At 49.8% G+C, this 18,856-nt stretch overlaps 3 protein-coding genes across 3 annotated transcripts; 2 read left to right on the top strand and 1 right to left on the bottom strand.

Annotated features, from left to right (window-relative positions):
- Window positions 1–367: 367 nt before the first annotated feature.
- N7503_001484 (serine hydrolase domain-containing protein) lies at window positions 368–1,535 on the top strand (the record flags this gene model as incomplete). Its single annotated transcript, XM_057061031.1, has 2 exons — window positions 368–694; window positions 831–1,535. 2 exons carry the CDS (start codon window positions 368–370, stop codon window positions 1,533–1,535), a joined length of 1,032 nt encoding a protein of 343 aa, XP_056924993.1.
- A 1,922-nt stretch (window positions 1,536–3,457) lies between these two features.
- Window positions 3,458–4,308, top strand: N7503_001483 (SDR family NAD(P)-dependent oxidoreductase; the record flags this gene model as incomplete). Its single annotated transcript, XM_057061030.1, has 2 exons — window positions 3,458–3,577; window positions 3,634–4,308. 2 exons carry the CDS (start codon window positions 3,458–3,460, stop codon window positions 4,306–4,308), a joined length of 795 nt encoding a protein of 264 aa, XP_056924992.1.
- A 1,828-nt stretch (window positions 4,309–6,136) lies between these two features.
- On the bottom strand, window positions 6,137–18,091 carry N7503_001482 (polyketide synthase; the record flags this gene model as incomplete). The annotated part of the gene is made up of 3 exons (XM_057061029.1): window positions 6,137–13,723; window positions 13,785–14,781; window positions 14,829–18,091. 3 exons carry the CDS (start codon window positions 18,089–18,091, stop codon window positions 6,137–6,139), a joined length of 11,847 nt encoding a protein of 3,948 aa, XP_056924991.1.
- Window positions 18,092–18,856: the final 765 nt, after the last annotated feature.

Raw genomic sequence — 18,856 nt, 5'->3', positions numbered from 1 at the left:
CAATCACTCAACTGTAACTTTGCAGGAATTCGGCAAATGTATTCACCATAATGCAATTGGACCAAGAAACGTGACACTGTCCTTGGAATACAATACTAGGGCATACTGTATGGAGGCACCTAGCTAACAACTCCAGGCCACCCGGGATCCACTGATCGACATTACTAGTCCGGGAGGCTTTGTCCTGTGTGCTGTATGAGGTATAGCGTACACATACTGTACAGCATATGAAAACCCCGCCCTAAGCCGTTTTTCGTTTCTCAAAGATTCGTAATTTGCTCTCTTAGCTCTCACTATTGTTGCTATCATACTCCACAGTCAACTTTTATTCTTTTTTCCATCAAACACCTAAACAAGTTGGTACGCTATGGCTGAGCTGCACGGTTCCTGTCATTCTGCTTTTAATTCAGTGCGGGACCTTTTGCAGCAAAAGATTGCTGATGGTGGCGAAGCGGGTGCTTCCCTCTGTATCAATATCGACGGCAAAAATGTCGTAGATCTCTGGGGTGGCTACGCAGATGCGAGCTCTAGCAAGCCATGGGAAAAAGACACTATCACTGGAATTTGGTCCTCCACCAAGATTCTCACTATCCTGGCCGCTCACCTCCTTGTTGATCGAGGCCTTTTAGATGTCAATGAGCCAGTAGCGAAATATTGGCCTGAATTCGCAGCGAACGGCAAAGAGAATGTTAAGGTAATTCATGTCTTAAGCCATACCTCTGGAGTTGTTGCCTTTAATGGGGGGAATTACTATTGAGGAAATGCAAGATGAACAAAAATCAGCTCAGAGCATTGCTGAACAAGCTCCTTGGTTTACTCCATGATCGCAGAGCGCATACCAATACACGAACTATGGTCTTCTCGTGGGTACGATTGTCCATCGTATCACAGGAAAGTCTCTGGCCCAGTTCATCAGCGAAGAGATCACTACACCTTTAGGGGCTGACTTTCAGCTTGGTGTCTCGGAGAAAGATGAGGCTAGGACTGCTGATACTATCCCATTCCCACCGGATGCTATTCCTTCTGCAGAAGGCCTTGATCCTACCACTAGTATCCTACTTCGGTCCCTCATAGGCTCTTTAATGGATGCTTCAACTCCCAACAACCCAATTTTCCGAAAGTCTCAGAATGGTGCTATGGGAGGATTCTCTAATGCACGTGCACTAGCATCTGTCGGTTCTATCGTTGCCCTTGATGGTATCGTCAATGATAGACAGTATCTTACTTCCCACACTATTGATGAGATGCTAAAGGAACAAATCAGATCAGCTGATCCAAACATCATGACGAAGTCGCGCTTCGCCCTTGGCCTTTCACTGCCAGCTACCGACGGTGTGTTGCCTTATATTCCGGAAGAGGATGGAATTTGCTCCTGGGGTGGTTTTGGTGGATCTGCCGTCGTCATGGATCGCCGCCGGAGAATGACTATATCATATATCATGAACAAGATGGAATTTCGAGTAGTTGGCAATTCTCGGTTTGATATCTATTTCCCCGAGATCTACAAGGCTTTTGAGAAGTACAACAAGGCTTGACTGTGGATTCAAAGGGGGAGAGGGGTGCGAAGGAAGAGGGGCCGAATGTTGCAGATATTATCCAAAGGGTTGCAATCAATAATCAATAATACCGTGGTTACATGTGCTAAATTGAGAACTATTGAGGCAGCAAACTGTGACTATTGGAGCAAAGCAACCGCTATGGACTCAATGGAAGGCAAAAAATCTAAGGATCTAGATAAATCGCGCTTCATTCAAATCATAGAATACATGTCAGCTTCTTTTTCCTATTAAGGTTTGTGTGATCTTCTCGTATGTGCAAATGTGCAGTGGTGTTCCATGAGTTTGACTCGGTCGGCATAAGACTTTTGGAACGTGGTGGGGCTCGGTCCCGGTATTGAACGCCACGAGACTGTTGGCGCGGAGTCGTTCGCGCCCCACCCGCCACACGATGTTTATCTTGCCTATTGAAGAGGGGCAAGGCTCACAGCTAAAAATTTAATTTAATTTCCAGGAGGGTTAAGCATCCACAGCCGTCATCAAGTAGATGGGTTGAAAAGAAAGGGAAAGGCGCATTAGCAAATTCGTTGGGGTTGCGCATGAATGAAGAGATGGAAGAGTATCCGTCTGCTTATTAGCTATGTTACCACTACCTAGCGCGGGGAGGATAGCAATAGCCCCTCCGGATTTATGAATGATGCCAAAATGTGTATACGCGGTCGAAGGTCTCGAATGTTGGAGTACAAAGTAAGAAAAAGTGACACAGGGGGAAGACGTTTCTTCTACAGCCCCGCTTCAGTCGACATGCAGTGCCAAAGGTACTCAATTGAAAATGCGATCTGATCAATTGACTGTAGATTTCCAGCCTGCCAGTATGCGGGAATTTATGTACTCGGAGCCGATATCCCGAGGGTTTATCTACAGGATCTATCACGCGATAGAATGATACACTCGAGTAATCGTAAATTCACCTATTGTTAAAGTTACAAAATTCAATGATCTATGTTGTGATTGGCCACAGTGAGCATTTAATCATTTGAAGACAGACTAACTAGCGATGGAAGAGAGCAACAGTTTCATTAACTATTTGGCCGCATACTATATGTCCATCTGCAGGCTTCGTAGATCGGGTCACAGGGGCGAAGCGTTCAAGGTTTTCTTGGCACCTGGGCAAGACGCCCAAACGCAAAATCCAAATCGCACCAGGGAAGACGTTCTGTATCCTTTCTTCGTGCGTGCGGGGGCTTATGATGAAGGGGTTGCCCGGAATCAAAAGGCAAATAGTCACTGATTTCTGTTGTATATCAGGCCAGTGCAGATCAGGAACCTAATTGTATCAACAGAATTAATTCCCGAGATGTATATATAACAACTCGAGTTGAACGAAATCAATCTGATCACCTTGCTGCATATATTGCCTCATATATACCCGCTGAAAAATATGAACAGTGGATCTTCCATTGAACTGCAACACGCAATGCTTGGGCGCAAAATGACCTCGGGAACATTAATCCCTGAAATACGGGTCTGTTATTGTCACTGTGAACAGGATGATATTGCTAAGGTGGCCCTGTTGCGTCCTTATCAGCGGTCTGGAGACGCGGTGGCGCGATGCTTATGGATGCATTCTTATGTGAACCTGCAAATTGCCTGCTTGAGTTTCGATTGCATTGTCCGATTGCACATCCCAGGGTAGCGGTGAGGCCTCTTGAGTAGGTGACCTTCTGTCTCTCGGTATTAGTCTCGGCGTTAATGCCATATCACCGAACACTAATCAATTGTATGATGTCATTGGTCATCAAAGAGATTAGCTGAGTCCAAGAATGTGAGGGCCCTGATAGCAGCCCTATTGAGAATTATCAATTAAATACCCTCTGAGGTCCCGTGTCGAATCACAGGACAATTTTGAAGGAACAGTGCGAATCACTTCTCTTCGCAGACTGGCCTAAATCACTGACACAATGGACGGCATCGCAACTAATTTTGCCCTTCCTCTCCAAGGCAAGCTAGCAATAGTGACGGGATCATCACGTGGAATTGGTGCCGGTATCGCATGGGAGCTTGCCCGCCGTGGTGCAAATGTAAGGGACCTTTTCATGTTTTGGAAAATGAGAAATTGAAGGCTAACGAGAGCTAGGTGTATATCACCTATGTCTCAGACAACAGTGAATCTGCTGTTAACGAGCTAGGGGCGAAGATTAGCCGACTCCCCCATAAACCAATCACATGGACCTGCCAGGTCGATCTATCAACAACTTCAGGAGCACAGAAGGCCATTTCGCACCTTAAGACTTGCGTTGGCAGCAATGAACTTCAAATCCATATTTTAGTGAATAGTGCTGGTATCGAGACGGTGGGCGATATACAGAGCTTAACGATTGAAGATTACGATAAGGTGTTTAACCTTAACGTACGTGGTCTCATGCTTATGACGCAGGCTGTGGTTCCTTATCTAGCACCCAAGGGCCGAATTATCAACTTGAGCTCCGTGGGAGCACGCTTTGGCTTCAAGAATATTAGCCTTTATAGCGCTTCCAAGGCCGCTGTCGAAGGTTTTACGCGCACCTGGGCCAGCGAGTTAGGCGGAGATGGCACGACCGTCAACGCTGTGGCGCCAGGACCTGTGCCTAGCGATATGCTGGATAAGATTCCGAAGGAAATTATCGATATGCAGAAGGCGACGACGCCTATTGAGCAGCGACTCGGCACAACGGAGGAGATTGCGAGCATTGTTGGGTGGTTGGCAGGCCCTGATGCCTCATGGGTATCAGGCCAGGTTATTTGTGCAAGTGGTGGTTGGACAATGTATTAGCTTATATATTGTAGTGGGGAACCACCGCACTTCATATGATAAGACGCAACGGGTAAAAGGGCCGAATTTTTATACGTGAATGAATAGTCTATCTAGTATGTCTAGATAGTCTATGACCAACACGCCTCTATACCTCGTTTATCTGATCCATTTAAATTCATGCCCTTGATATTTCGTGGAGCCTACGTGTGCTCGTGTAATTGTTTTGTGCTGCTAAGTCGACTTGCACATCTACGAGGGTGCTGTCTCAAGCGTTTCCCTCTTCACTTAGCACAGAGACTGCTCAATTCAGCAGAGGGCAATCATGTTCGCTGTCTAGGCCTGCCCAAGCTGACCAATAAACTCAGTTACACTGGTCGCCCTTCAACTTGGGTTCATATACCTTTCCCACAAGTCATTGGCAATGCGCATGCTTTGGCCTTCTCTGCTCTTGTGGAAATAATCATCAAGTCCAAGCGAAAGATCCAAAAACTCCCTACATGCAACGGCACATACTTTTGTGGTCTATCTCTATGGAGCCTTCACCTGACACAAGAGCATTACAAAAGATTGTTGTGTCTGGTTTCAAGGGAATTGGAATCCCTCCATATATGCCTCCGCCTTTCTCAAAAGCGAGACCAGGATGAGATTAGTCTTTGCTCCCTTCTCGATATTCTTGTCGCTGCCGCGTCAACGCTCAAGACGCCAGTATTCTCTCAATGGATCCCAAAATATGAACTGAACCCACAGTACTGGTACTTTGAAAGTCTATCCCAGGGTGTACAATTCACGCAACTACAGGATCCCAGCCTTCAGTCGGTTGAGGTCACAGTGGATACGCTCAAGGCGTTTTTGGACAGTGCAGCCTCCACTTTACGGCGACTCAGTCTGAAATCAGTAGGTTTAAAAGATCTGATCGTCTCAGCGCCTGATCCAGGGTCCATGGACGGGGAAAGCGAAGGCCTTTCCTTCTCTTCAAAAAGTGCGGCCGAGATCACGAGATTCTGGCAACTAATTTTTCATTGGTTGGGAACCAACCTGAGGTTACAATATTCTCGGGTTCAAAATCCGGGCTATCGAGGGAGACATATGCGCTTCTGTAATAATCCTGTGGGTAGTCAGAGTGGGAGACCTGAATCAGATAGTACCTCAAGAGGTTCCGCTTGTTACGATGGTGAAAGGGCAACTGTTTCATTTGATACCTGGATCCAACAACTTCGGGTAGAGATGTCCCACCCCCGGATTTTGATGGATCTACCAGGGACAAACAATGGTCAGTGGCCCAGCCAAGTACCAGAAAACTTTATTAACATTCTGAGAGGACTAAGAGTAAGTTCAGATAGATTAGCTGGGGTGTCAACCCGCAGCCTTAGCTTTGCATATTTTCCAAGGGGTACACGCCCCCAAAGACGCCGGCAGAGATAACCAGTGCTAGTGTATCAAGCACCTAGATATGAATAAGTATTATCAGAGCCTAGAGATTAGGTTGTTGAGAGATGACATAGGGTTCTCGCACGTTGCTTTACTTATTTGCATTTTCATTTGTTATCTATCTCACTTTAACGAGGGCCTCGTGTCATTCAAAGTACCATTCTCTGCGAGAGATGAATCAACAATCCCTGCCTGATTTATGCCTTCCCATTTACGTATTCCTCATCTTGACGCGAACCTAATCTCATCAAACATCAAATACACAATTTAGACCTTGATTATCTGTTCTTTGATTCTGAGCATGTAAAACAAAAATGGTAATCATATTGCCGGAATCTGATATCTAATAACAATCTGCATCACCGACGTCAGGAAGCGAGGATAGCGCCAAACTCCAGACCCTCAGACACCCTGGTCACTACATAGACTCCCCTAGATACGGGAAGAGAGCGAGCTCCTCTTTTTCAATTACACCCTCCAAATACGTTGCTATCAGCGGGTGAATCCCTGCTTTCCTTGCTCGGGCAATCCAGTCGGGCAGCTCAAGCACTTCAAATGGCTCTCCACACAACTCTTCCATGTATTCAGGCCATTCATCTAGTGTTACTTTACGGCCACTTGAGTGATGGCGGTAGCGGATACCCGTGTTAGTCTGCCCTGCCAAAGAGATTGCCGACGAGACAATGTCTCGAGCAATGTCATCGACATTCTTGACGTCAACATATCCTTCAACGCGTGCAAAGCGCGGGATGCACCGCATGAGGCGTGTGTAGCGCAGTACACCGTTCAAGGCGTCCGAGGGCGGGGCGTGATCCCCAAAGAACAAACAAGGGCGGTGAATCTCAACCTTGAAGTGGTTGTGTCCAGAAAATCTGTGCAGGAATCTTTCGCTGACCCATCTCGACGCCATATAGCCCGTGTCTCCAGTTTTGGCAGGCTCTGCGAGTACTGGGACTGGTGGGAGGACTTTCATACCCGCTAGAGCAGGGACACGTTGGGAAGAAACATAAAGCAGGGGGATGGAACGCTGCATGCAGAGGGATGCCAGGAAATGGGTGGATTCCACGTTTGCTCGTCGTATGGATGTGTAGCTGTTCAGACAATGTCCGTTAGCTCCGGCGTGAATAACGACATCCATATCCGACCGCAGAGTCGTGCACTCAGATGGACTTAGGCCAAGGTTTGGGGATGAAAGGCTACCCGGGTAGCTTATGACTTTCTCAGAGGTCGGTATCCTTTCCTCGTCATCAGGGGAGATTGCGATGCAGTGAACTTTGTCGACAGCAGGATCTTGAAGAAGCGCGTCGAGAACAGAATTACCCAAGACGCCCGCGGCACCAGACAGCAGTACTTTCAGGTTCCTATTTGCCGGCTTTCTTATGCCTCTGGATATTTCCCCCGAAGCAGCAATAAGACTGTCTGGGATAGCTGTCTCCACGTTCCAGTCTATGTCTTCATCATTGGTGGATTCGGATCCAATTCGAGCCGCCATCTGTCGAAGCGTGGGAGCAGAGTAGAGTTCACGTGTAGACACCAGAACTCCTAATGTCTCTTTGATCTCGTTTTGCAACTTTGTTAACCGCAGTGAATTGCCTCCCTCGAGGAAGAAATCAGATTCGGCAGTCAGCACTTGATATGGATCCGGTAAGACACGGCTCCAGAGCAGTTTCAGTTCCACTTCGCGAAGACTCAGCTCAGAAGTAGATTCGTCAGCACTGAAATCGCTGCCAGGAAGTGGTAGTTTCATAACGGCCTGGCGATCAATCTTTCCAGTGCTCGCTCTGGGGAGGTCATCGACAACAATGACTCGCGCTGGATGCATATACTGTGGAAGACGGAGACCCGTAAGAAGTTTCCTCTTGATAGTATCGCGGTCGATGTGCTTTCCAGGATTCTGGATAACGTGGGCGATGAGGTCTCCATCTCGGACAGTCACTACTGCTGTAGATAGCAGATAAACCCCTGATTTCAAAAGAGCGCCCTCAACTTCCGCGAGTTCGATGCGTTGGCCTCGCAGCTTCACCTGCGTGTCACCTCCGAGCCGCCCAAGGAATATTACGGTGCCGTCAGACGCCAAACATCCCTGGTCACCCGTTCGATACCATCGACCAGCAGTTGATAATTCGTTACGGGAGACCGTGGTAGGATCTGGAATGAATTTGCCATCAGTCTCAGCAGACATTTCCCAGTAGCCTAAAGCGACACCGGCACCCCCAATGCAGATTTCCCCACGGAAACCAATAGGGACCGGACGCTGGCTCGCATCTAGAATGCAGATCGAATAATTGGGGTGAACTTTGCCGATCGGGCTTCCGGAGTTGGTATTGTCCTCGGCATCAAGGGACACAGGTTTGGCAGTTGCCGTGAAAGTAACCTCCGTTGGGCCATAATTGTCGCTTACTGATAAAGCCGGGAGTTCCAATCGTCGGAGCTCACGTTTGAGTTGATGAGGAAATGTTTCTCCACCCATCCATGCCAAGCGCCATCTCGTACACTGCCTGAGAGATTCTCTACCATAGCGAAGCCACAAGAGATACTCGGAGGGTACAGCAAATGTGCACCCAATATCGTGCTGATGAATCAGTCGTGCGATCTGGGAAGGGTCCCGTCGCAGTTCTGGTGGCACGATAATCAGAGTACCACCGGAGGACAAAGCACAGAATATCTGGATTAGAGACATGTCAAAGCCGAAGGAGCTCTGTTGGAGAACAGAAGCAGGGGCCGTATCGAGATTATATGCCTTGATCGCATGCGCAAGCCAATTAACGACGTTTCCCTGGCACAACACGACTCCCTTCGGCTTGCCCGTTGTTCCGCTCGTGTAGAGAATAAAGGCGGGAGAGCTAGGCTGGGCTAAGCAGGGAACTGATTCATGGAGATCTTCGACCTTGTCAATTCTGAGGAGGATAGGCAGGATTGCTGGACATTCATGCGCGAGTTGCTCAGCTGATTCGATTGTACCTGCATCACAGATTACCAAGCCCGGATGGCAACTGGAAATGATTTCCGCGTGACGAGAAGCAGGAAGACTGACATCTAACGGAACATAGATGGCACCAATGTGAAGGATAGCAAGAAGCGATGCTATGAGATCATTTGACGGTTCACATAGAACCGCGATGCGAGTGCCGGTACCGTGACCCGTATCTTGAATTGCTGCTGCGATTGAGTTCACGCGCGCCTCTAGCTGCTGATATGTCAGACCAGACGATTCATCTTGGACAGCAACTCTGTCCATGCAGTCATGGCAAACTGCTTGGAATTTTTCCGAAACCGTTGCAGGCCAATTTGTGTTAGCTTGTTTGCCTTGGCCAATTTTCACAGCCTCGGAGACTGCTTCTTCATTGTAGATCTGACACTCGTTGACCTTGATATTCACGTTGCGTGCCAGCCCTTTCAGAAGACTCATGTACATGTCAATGAGCCTCTCAGTGCCCTCGGAGTCGTAGAGAGATTCCAAGCAATCCATTGTAACCCCGAGGCCTTCAGACTGAGACTCCAGGAAGCTGAAAGTGACATCGTAGGGGTTCCGACCCTCTTCCCCATCGGTTATGGTCAGAGAGCTATTGCCGAAGGGAATGCTCTTTGTCATTGCCAATCTATAGTTGACCAGGACCTGGAACAACGGTGTATGGGATGATGAACGAGCAATGTTCAGCTCGTCTAGCAATATGTCGAACGGCACAGACTTCTCGAAGGCGGAGCCCATCTTTTGAGCTGTGCTTTGAGCAGCCTGAGCAAACGTGATGCCAGCAGGAATTTGAAAGCGGACCGGCAGCAGATTCAGGAAAAACCCAACAGTGTCCATGAACTCGGCATCCGGGCGGTTTGCGTCAGCCACGCCAATGCACAAATCGTCTATTTCGAGGGATTGCGCCAGCATAATTTGAACAACGGTCAGATAGAACTGGAAAGGAGTGATGCCAAGTGCCTGACATGCTTGTTTGACCACTGCAACGGTATCCCCGTCTATCACGCGCGACGCGTGGACGCTGACTACGCGCTGCGTATCTGGACGGACTGTGGTCTTCGACATCGGCAGCAGTGGGAGCACATCGTGGAGAGGGGAGTATTCGCTCCGCCAGTACTGCAAGTGACTCTCCAAAGCGCCTGATTCCCGACTCTCCTGCTCTCTGCGAGCGAACTCGACGCAAGTCCCGCCGGTCATCTTTAGTGGTTGCCCGTTGTAGGCACAGTTGAGATCTGCAATAAAACGTCGCATGCCAGACGCGTCCAGAATGATGTGGTGATAACCCAAGACCAATGTGTGTCTCTGAGAATCTCGGGATAAAACGGTCAGGCTCAGCGTCTCTCCGTTTTCGATATCCCACACCTTTGTTCTCGCAGCCTCCAGTTCAGCGGCGATATCCTCTTCTTTGGCATTCGGGACATACTTAAAACGGCGGACTGGGAAAGACAGAACACCTTGGGTGGGTTGATTGTCTTCCCGGCGAGCGAAATAACAGGTTCGAAGGGACTCGTGGTGCTGCATCGTGGTTGTCAGAGCATTGCGCAGCCGCTCAATATTAAGCGTGTCTTCGATATCGTATCGAATCATCAAACTGTAGGCAGTTGGGTCATTCATGAGACTGGACAGCACATAGATTCGCGACTGGGCCGCAGACATTCGTTCCGTGTGAATGATGTCCTGATCAATATTTGCAGCAGATTTTGTAGCGGGTTCAAAGTTGATTTTTCTATGCTCGTCTTTTTCCTGCGTGACATCGACATCTTCAGGGCCCGGAGCTGCCTGTTCATCATCGGTGCTAGGTGGAGTAGCCTTTCCTGACTGAGAAACGTCTGAAGCACCAATGTCAGAGAGGGCATGAGATTCACTGGAAATTTCCGGCTCAGCATCGCCGTTCTTTGGGATTATCCCCACTCTTGTTGCCATGATCTCCTTAGACGCGTCCGTACAGATTTGGGCTACTGAACTCCTTCCCAGGATCTTCACGACTGGGACATCGATGCCTATCTTTTTCGAAAACCATCCTCGAATCTCCACAGCCACGAGGGAATCAATTCCCAACTCAGTGAGCAGCGCATCGGCATCGACACCTCCTGTGGGCAGTTGCAACGTTGTCTCGATCTTGGCACACAGGGCTTCCTGCACGACCGCGATGACTTCATCTTCCGTCTCGGCTTCCTGAATCTGCTTCTTGATATCATCACGGCCATATTGGGCACCGTCCTTCTTATCATGAACATGGGCTGTCGGCAGGTAGTGGGAGAAGAGAGGATCAGATGACCATGCAGGTTCCTGTCCTTCTTCAAGTGGCTCAACACCCACCCCAACCTCGCATGAACGCTCACTATTAGGCTTGCCTGCAAGAACGGCTTCTGCAAAGGCGTGGTGGATATCAGTCTCTGAAAGAGGCGCGAAATGCATCCGTCCAATATATTCCCTGGAGCTCTTGTCGACACGGGTGAAGTACCCGACGTCAGTGACGTATCCGATATGCATCACTGAGGCTGGACGTCCGCTCTGCCTGCGCTGTGCAGCTAATGCGGTCATGAACAGGTTAGCTGCGTGATAGTTTGCCGATCCTTGCCCACCGGTGATGGAAAGGGCAGAGGAGAACATGATGAAGAAGTCCAAAGGGGTATCTGCTAATATCTCATTTAGATACTTGGAGACGTTAACCTTGGGTCTGAACGTGTCTACCACGGCGTCAACATCCATATCCACAAACAGCTTATCTGACAAGACCATGGCTGCGTTGCAGACGCCACCCAGGGGAGGTAAGGTCTCTCGAATAGCGGAGATAGTGGACTCCAGCGATGCTCGGTCAGCTGCATCTACAGACCGCACTTGAATCTCGGCCCCTAGCTTTCGAGCGTCTGCTAGCCATTGCGGGTCCATGTTCGGCTTACGGCTAGTAATAACAAGCCGCTTGGCACCGTGCTGCAGAGCCCATCCACAGACGGAAAGGCCAAGGCCACCTGCCATACCAATCATTAGATAAGTCTTCGCGCTGTCGAACAGGATCGACGTGTCAGGCGGTTGGATGAGCAAGGTTGGTGGCCGAGTTGTCTCCCAGCAGGTAATGTGAGCGCGGTCAAGGATCGACGCGTTAAGTCTGGCAATTTCTGCGATATTCAACACATCAATCTCACAGTGTAGCGCGTTGCTGCCAACAGAGTTGGTCAGATGGTCTAGTAGCCCCGCGTACGCAGCTCCGAGAGACATCTGGATACTAGGACTGGAGCCCAACCCGCGCCGGAACAAGCTGTTGTCCCATCTGTACATCTTGCAGCCCGATGGTAGTGCGGATTGAACAGTTTTTATTGTCAAGTTTGAAGAGGTTGAACAGTCAAGGTACACGGTAACATTCTGTGGTAGCAGACGCTGGACAGCACGGACAGAACTTTGTGGGTGGATATATACCCAGCCTTGAGGGACCGTAGTATGAGAGGACGCACAAAACGACTCCAGTCCACACCGACGCGCTTCAGCAGCGAAGAACGCGGCTAGGTTTGCTCTGGGATTGTATATAAGAGCCGAGCCGCCCTCTTGAACGGAGCTTAGAAGTCCGGCCACCGCGATTTGATCGGCTATTCCCTCAAGAACGGCCCCGTTGCAATGCTTATCATCAATAAAGGCAATATCCTCTGGGAGAACCCTGATGATGGATGTGTTCCTCTCCGAAACAGCCACGATATGCTTATTAGAGTGAAACAACTGGCCCACACTAAGATAGAGCTCCTCTCCTTTCTGACCGGGGAAAGAGAGGGAATATTGAACTCTGACACGCACGCGCTCTACACCGTCAAACGATCCCAGTGCCGATTCAACCAAAGCCAGCTTATCTCGCTGACGAATAAGGGCAATGGAAGTGTCAGGACTCGCGAGCTTGTTCATATTTCGGAATCTAGCATTGTAACGATCATTGAGCTGCTGGTCGGGCCTCACACGTGGAATGAGCGTGTCGGACCCCTCCAGGACAAGCTCTGGCTCTTGTGGCCACATAAGGGGGGTTTCATCGTGGTCGTGAACCGAAAGTGTCTTCAATCGGATGAAAGTCTCCAATATATTTCGAGCTGCTAGCGATGGACTGGCGATTGAATCCAAATCCAGAAACTGTATATTAACGTGGGGCAGCTCCTTGCTTATGGCTCTTGCCATGCCCACCATCATGTTAGCCTGGGGGTTATCGGTTCTTCTCTTGGTGGTCAACCAAAGCACATTGCGGGCTGCCACGATCATTGTTTGAAGGGCTTTCAGTCTCCTGAAAGGGATTGTTTCTGAGAACAAAGTAGTGTCCAACTCCTGCAGGCACAAGACGTCCGCCTGTGTTCCGACGCGGGAGAAGTCAATTGCTTCGATATCACTTGCAATTGTGATGCGACTACTCCATGCCCGGCCCACCAGTCGTTGGATGGCAGTCACTGTCTTGGACACAGGCAGCGTCTTTCCACCGACCACGAGGAGAGACTTTATTTCGGGTACGTCGGCAAGATATTCCAAGGGCTCTCGCAGTTGCTGAACTGTATGGTTGACCGCTTGGGTGGCCATGAAAGACATGCAGTGCTGTCTTGGGTCGGGCATATCATGGAATACCAAGTCGACGCCCGAGAAGCCTGTTTCCTGAAGTGTATTGTGCCATTCCTCAGTGGTCATTCCAGGATGCAATCTTCGTCCTTCGCCTGCACCCAGCCACCATCCAGGCAGGCCTCCCACGCAGAACGTAGTTCGCATGATCTCAGTACCTGTAATTTCGACAAGAAGCAAGAAGCCACCTGGCTTCAATAGAGAGCGTGCATTTTTCAAAGTCTCTGCGATGTGGGCCGTTGCGTGAAGTACGTTAGAAGCAACGACGACGTCGTAAGCATGCTTCTGGAAACCTTGAGGACCAACATCCTTCTCCACGTCGAGAGTCTTAAACATTATCTTGCTGCGGAAGTCGCTAAACCTATCGGCTGCGTCACCGAAAAACCCCGGGGAGATGTCCGTGAAAGTGTATGAGTAAAATGCGCTACCAATAGTTCGCAGAATGCAGTCAGTCTGTGAGGCGGGTCAGCACATGTTGAGGTTCACAATATACAAAGAAAGCATTTATACTTACTGTAGATCCAGTACCGGCTCCAATTTCCACATATTTTGCCTGCGGAAATTTGTGGGAAATCTGTTGGAGAATGCCAGACATGCCTTGATTGACCTCGGCGAGACCGCAGCCCTCGCTGTATAGCCGGGTAGCTAGGTCGTCCTTCATAATTACTTCTAAAAATGACGTCCTTCTCTTCAGGAAGTCGAGCATGTTTTCTCCAACAAGCCGAACACTCTCCAGATCAACCGTTCCTGACCATTTCGAGAGGATCATGTCTAGAACTTCGGGCTGATCGGCAATCCAAGATTTCTCTGCGACTGGGTGATGTCCTTCCTGAATTAGCTGTAGGGAGCTCTCAAAGGACTCAACCAGCCGCTGATGATACCACGTCAAGCTCGATCTTTCACTTGGAGGCAACCCTTCCAGCACACGCTGAACGTAGAACAGAACTGCTCTCTCAATATCTGCAGAAAGCTCCTTGACTCTTTGACCTCGTTTCGGATCGAGTATCGGCTCGATCAGACTTAATGAAGGGTCTGGCTTGTACACTATGTCAAAAAACATTCGACGATCTTGCTCTTCCGTCGGTGGCGCAACAGGCTCGAGGGACAGCGACTCCATCTGTACCGCTGCGAGACCAGAAGAAAAGTTGTAGATGTGCACATCGCCAGCAACGGCCGCGCCGTTGCGGCCAGTAACGAACGATTCTGTTCTTAGTTTGAAATTTTCCGCCTCAGCCAGTCCCACATGTGGGTTCACCGTTACCCGCTTGATGCGCACCGGGAGAATGGCAGTAGGAATCTTTCCCGCTCTTGGGTCTGCGCGAGCATGGAATAGATTCTGCCAGCAAACATCCAACAATGCTGGATGTAGAACGTAGTCTCCCACTAACTCGTCAGCAGACCACTCAGCCGTCGCAACAGAATAGTCAAGTTTGCGCTGAACATCCTGAAGACGGCGGAAAGCACCAGAGTATATCAACCCATTCTCGGCGAACACGTCGTAAGCTGCATCGCTATCGACAGGATGTAGGTCCGGTCTGGGGACTCCGCACGGGGCAACTCCTGCTCGCTTGCCTCACCAATATGTATGATTATCCTGCCGCTACAGGCATGGATCATGGACCCAAGACGTGTGTCGGAATAGTAGTAAGAAAACTCCCCGGTGATGTGAATCGAATCTTTAGAATCCTCCAATCGCACTGTAAAGGTGGTTTCAAGACCTTCGCGGGTATCAGGAACAATCACCGGACGACGGATATCAATGTCTTCCACCTCGATCCGCCGAATTGGTCTCGCTTTTGCGATGATTCTAGCTGCCTCGCATGACAATGAAACATACGATGCCCCAGGCAGTAACACCTCTCCTGAAACAACATGGCCCTGCGCCCAAGGCAATTCGCTGATCCTGAGAACGTTCCGCCAGCGCATTTCACGCTCATTATCATCTGGAACACGACGTCCAAGCAACTGGTGACGGGTATCGTTGCCTTTCCTGAAGTTCCGGGAAATCCGAGACTCCTGCCAGTAGATGCGGTCATGGTCCCAGGCATAGGGCGGAAGGCCTTTTAGTAACTTGGCGGTTCCAGAGACGTTGTTGGAGACGAAGACTCGCCGAAACCCGTCGAAACTAATGAAAGTTGGGCCAAGGTGGCACCAGGTAGAGCCAATCGTCTCCCCAATTGCATCTACATCACTGGAGTTGCGCTTCAGTGTTCCAATATAGGGTGAAGCAGTACCTAATGCAAGCTCCATAGTCTGCTGCGTTGGTCCTCGAAGCGTCGGGTGGGGACCAATCTCGATGGCCAGGTCAAAGGAACCACGATGCTCAATTGCGGACTTCACTGCAGGGGAGAAAAGAACTGTCTGCAACATATTCTGAGCCCAGTATGGGCCTTTCAGTGACTCCAGGTCGCCTTGGAGAAGCTGCATGTTGCCCTCAACGCTAGAAACCCACAAACAACCATCCTTTGGGGGCTGGACCTGTATATCGCAAGCTTCGAGAGCCTTGAGATAGCTGGAAACGCAGTGCTCCATGTGATGGGAGTGATAGGCGGTGTCCACCTTCAGCAAACGTGCGAAGATTTGTTTCTGATCAAAATACTCCTTGGCCTGCTGTACAGCCTCTAGGTCACCAGAAAGCGTTACGCTCTGCGGCGCATTGCTTGCCGCAACACCAATACGACCTTGGTACTCAGGCTGTTGGCAAAAGGTCTGCGCATTATCTTGATCGATCCCGACTGCCATCATCCCACCTCTCTGACCGTTGGAGCCATGAGCTAGGTGAGCGTATATGCCTCGATAGTAGGCGATCTGCATAGCAGCAGCAGCGCTAATGATCCCGCAAGCGTAAGCTGCACCAATCTCACCTGAAGAATGCCCTAGGACCGTATCGAAGCGAACACCGATCGCATTGATCACCTCGGCAAGAGCTAGTTGAATAGCTGTGCAGAGAGGCTGCGAGATAACTGCTTCGCCCACGCGTGAGCTCGAAGAATCCTTCGACAGTTCTTCAACTAGAGACCACTCCGGGCCATCTGGCAGGGCTTTGAGTACCTCGTCGCATTGTTCTAGGACTCGGCGGAATAAAGGAGACATTTCCAGTAAACAGCGGCCCATGGTAGGCCACTGAGCACCCTGTCCAGTGAACACTCCCAAAATGCGCGGCGAGTTTTCTGGGTCAATAGGTCGACTGCGAATACCAACATCGTCCTTACTAGTGGATTTACGGTGCTGTGAGATAAATTTCTCCAATTCCTGGATCAGCCCATGACGGGTTTGCGAGTTGAAAAATGTTCTCATGCGATGCGCAGTCCGCCTATTCTGGAGAACCCAGCTGAGATCGGTCAGATCGATGGATGGGTTATCATTGAGGTATTTCAGCAACGCCTGGGAATTTCCAAGAAGGGACGATGCAGACTGAGCCGAGACAACGAAAGGACTCAAGTGAGCCCCTTTGGCTTCGGTAGCGGCGACAGTTCCATTGCTACCATGCGGTTCATAGCTCTCTATAATGGCATGGGCATTGGTGCCTCCAAAGCCAAAGCTATTTACACTGACGCGCAAAGGCTCTCCCGGGAACAGCTCAGGCCAAGGAAGAGGAGAGGTCGGTATCTGGAATCCGTCATAGTATGGCTTGATCTTCGGGTTCAATTCGTTGAAGAGAAGGTTGGGGAAAATCGTTCGATGCTTGATAGAGAGCAGAGCTTTCAAAATCCCCGCCAAGCCTGCACCTCCTTCCAGGTGCCCGATCAACGTCTTGATGGATCCGACATAAAGCGGGGTTGTTGGTTCTGATTCTCTGTCCCGTATCATAGCCTCGTAGATGGCACGGGATTCTACTGGATCTCCGGCTGGGGTTCCGGTACCATGACATTCGAAATATTGGCACCGATCCTTGATGGGATCCAGCCCAGCGCGACGATACGTTTCTCGAATGAGAGCTGCCTGAGCCTCCACGGTAGGCATGGTCAGTCCAGGACTCTGTCCATCGGAGTTCACGCCCGTTCCTCGGATGATTCCTTCAATGTGGTCATTGTCACGGAGTGCCCGGTCAAGAGGCTTCAGCACCACTACTGCTGCACCTTCACCTCGCGCGTACCCGTTTACTGTCTTGTCCCACATGCGTGACTGAGAGTCCGGTGACAGCATATGCAGTTTGGACAGCATGACATACAACATAGCATCGAAGATGAGGTTCACTCCTCCCACGACTGCACAGGTTGCATCTCCAGCTTGAAGCCCTTGCACCGCCTGGTGCAACGCCACTAAGGAGCTGGAGCAGGCGGTGTCGAGAGTGACCGATGGTCCGTGGAGATCAAAGGCATACGAGATGCGGTTTGATAAGATACTGCGAGCCACACCGGTACCGGCATATAAAGGCAGTGTCTCGGTATCTCGGGTTTGAATATCGTAATAGTCGCTTGCCATAACACCAACGTGGACAGAGGTCTTTGACCCTCGCAGCTGGTCAAGTGTGTAGCCAGCGCTTTCAAATGCTTCGTATACAGCTTCCAGCATGACTCGTAGCTGAGGATCCATGCTCTCGGCCTCATATGGGCTAACGTTGAAGAAAGAAGCATCGAAGACTCGAGTATCCTCGGCTAGTAGGTAGCCCTTGTTCTTGACATTGGTCGAGCCCGGGGCATCGGGGTTGGAGTCATAGAACCGTTGCAAATTGAGAATTTCGGGATTAAACTTTCGACGCACATCTCGAGGCTCTCTTAGGAGATCAGCCAACTTTGATGGTGTACTTGACTCCCCGGGAAACCTGCACGCAGAGCCAACAATGGCTATAGGTGTGGAGAAGACTCCGTTGGTAGACATTGTGAGAGAGACTTTGTGGATGTTTTTGAATCTTTGCGTAGAATTCCTTTTTTTCCTGATGATATTACCAGAATCTATACAGCTTCCTACTGAGAATTCCATGCCTTTTATGTGTCCCAAGGACATGTACAATGTCTTGCGTCCACGTGTATGAAGGATGCATTGCCCCTTCTTGGTGGTAGGTAGGTCGATCCTTCTCCTGGGGTCTCCATAATTGCGATTGTCGCCAGTAACCATCCGAAGAAGCTCGTGTAAAATTTGCTTGGCGCGCAATATGCAGTAGATTGTTTCCAATGTTGCAGTTGCGTATCAATGAGATATCATCCTTCCGACTGGACCTATGAGACGATAGTAACCACGTCAGCTGGGAGAGGGGATCATGCTATTCATTGCAAATATGCGGTCATCATTATACAATGGGGCACCCCAATGGCGCAAGGCTGTTGAATGTCTTAATTTCAGATTTACTAAAAGGATATGGGAGCAGGAACTGACGATATGCTGGCCACAGGCCCGGGCTTCTCTTAAAACCCGGCGCAGCAGATATGTAATTTGATACTCCAAATATCATATGCTCGTTGGTTTATCATGATGAACACTCTCTACAAAAATTGGATTGTCTTTGCTAGGCTTACAATATCATTGGTAGTCTAGACTCTATAGTTCTGTATTATTACAGTTACCTAGGCTTACGGGCTTACGGCCCGGCCCTAAGCCACGGCCCCAGGTCCTAAGGCTTGAAACTGGGGCTTTTGTTTCTTACTT

Source organism: Penicillium pulvis, assembly GCF_028828015.1.
Source record: "Penicillium pulvis strain IBT 33274 chromosome Unknown contig_12_segment0_segment0, whole genome shotgun sequence".
NCBI lineage: Eukaryota > Fungi > Ascomycota > Eurotiomycetes > Eurotiales > Aspergillaceae > Penicillium > Penicillium pulvis.
This window is presented reverse-complemented; position numbering and strand designations above follow the sequence as displayed.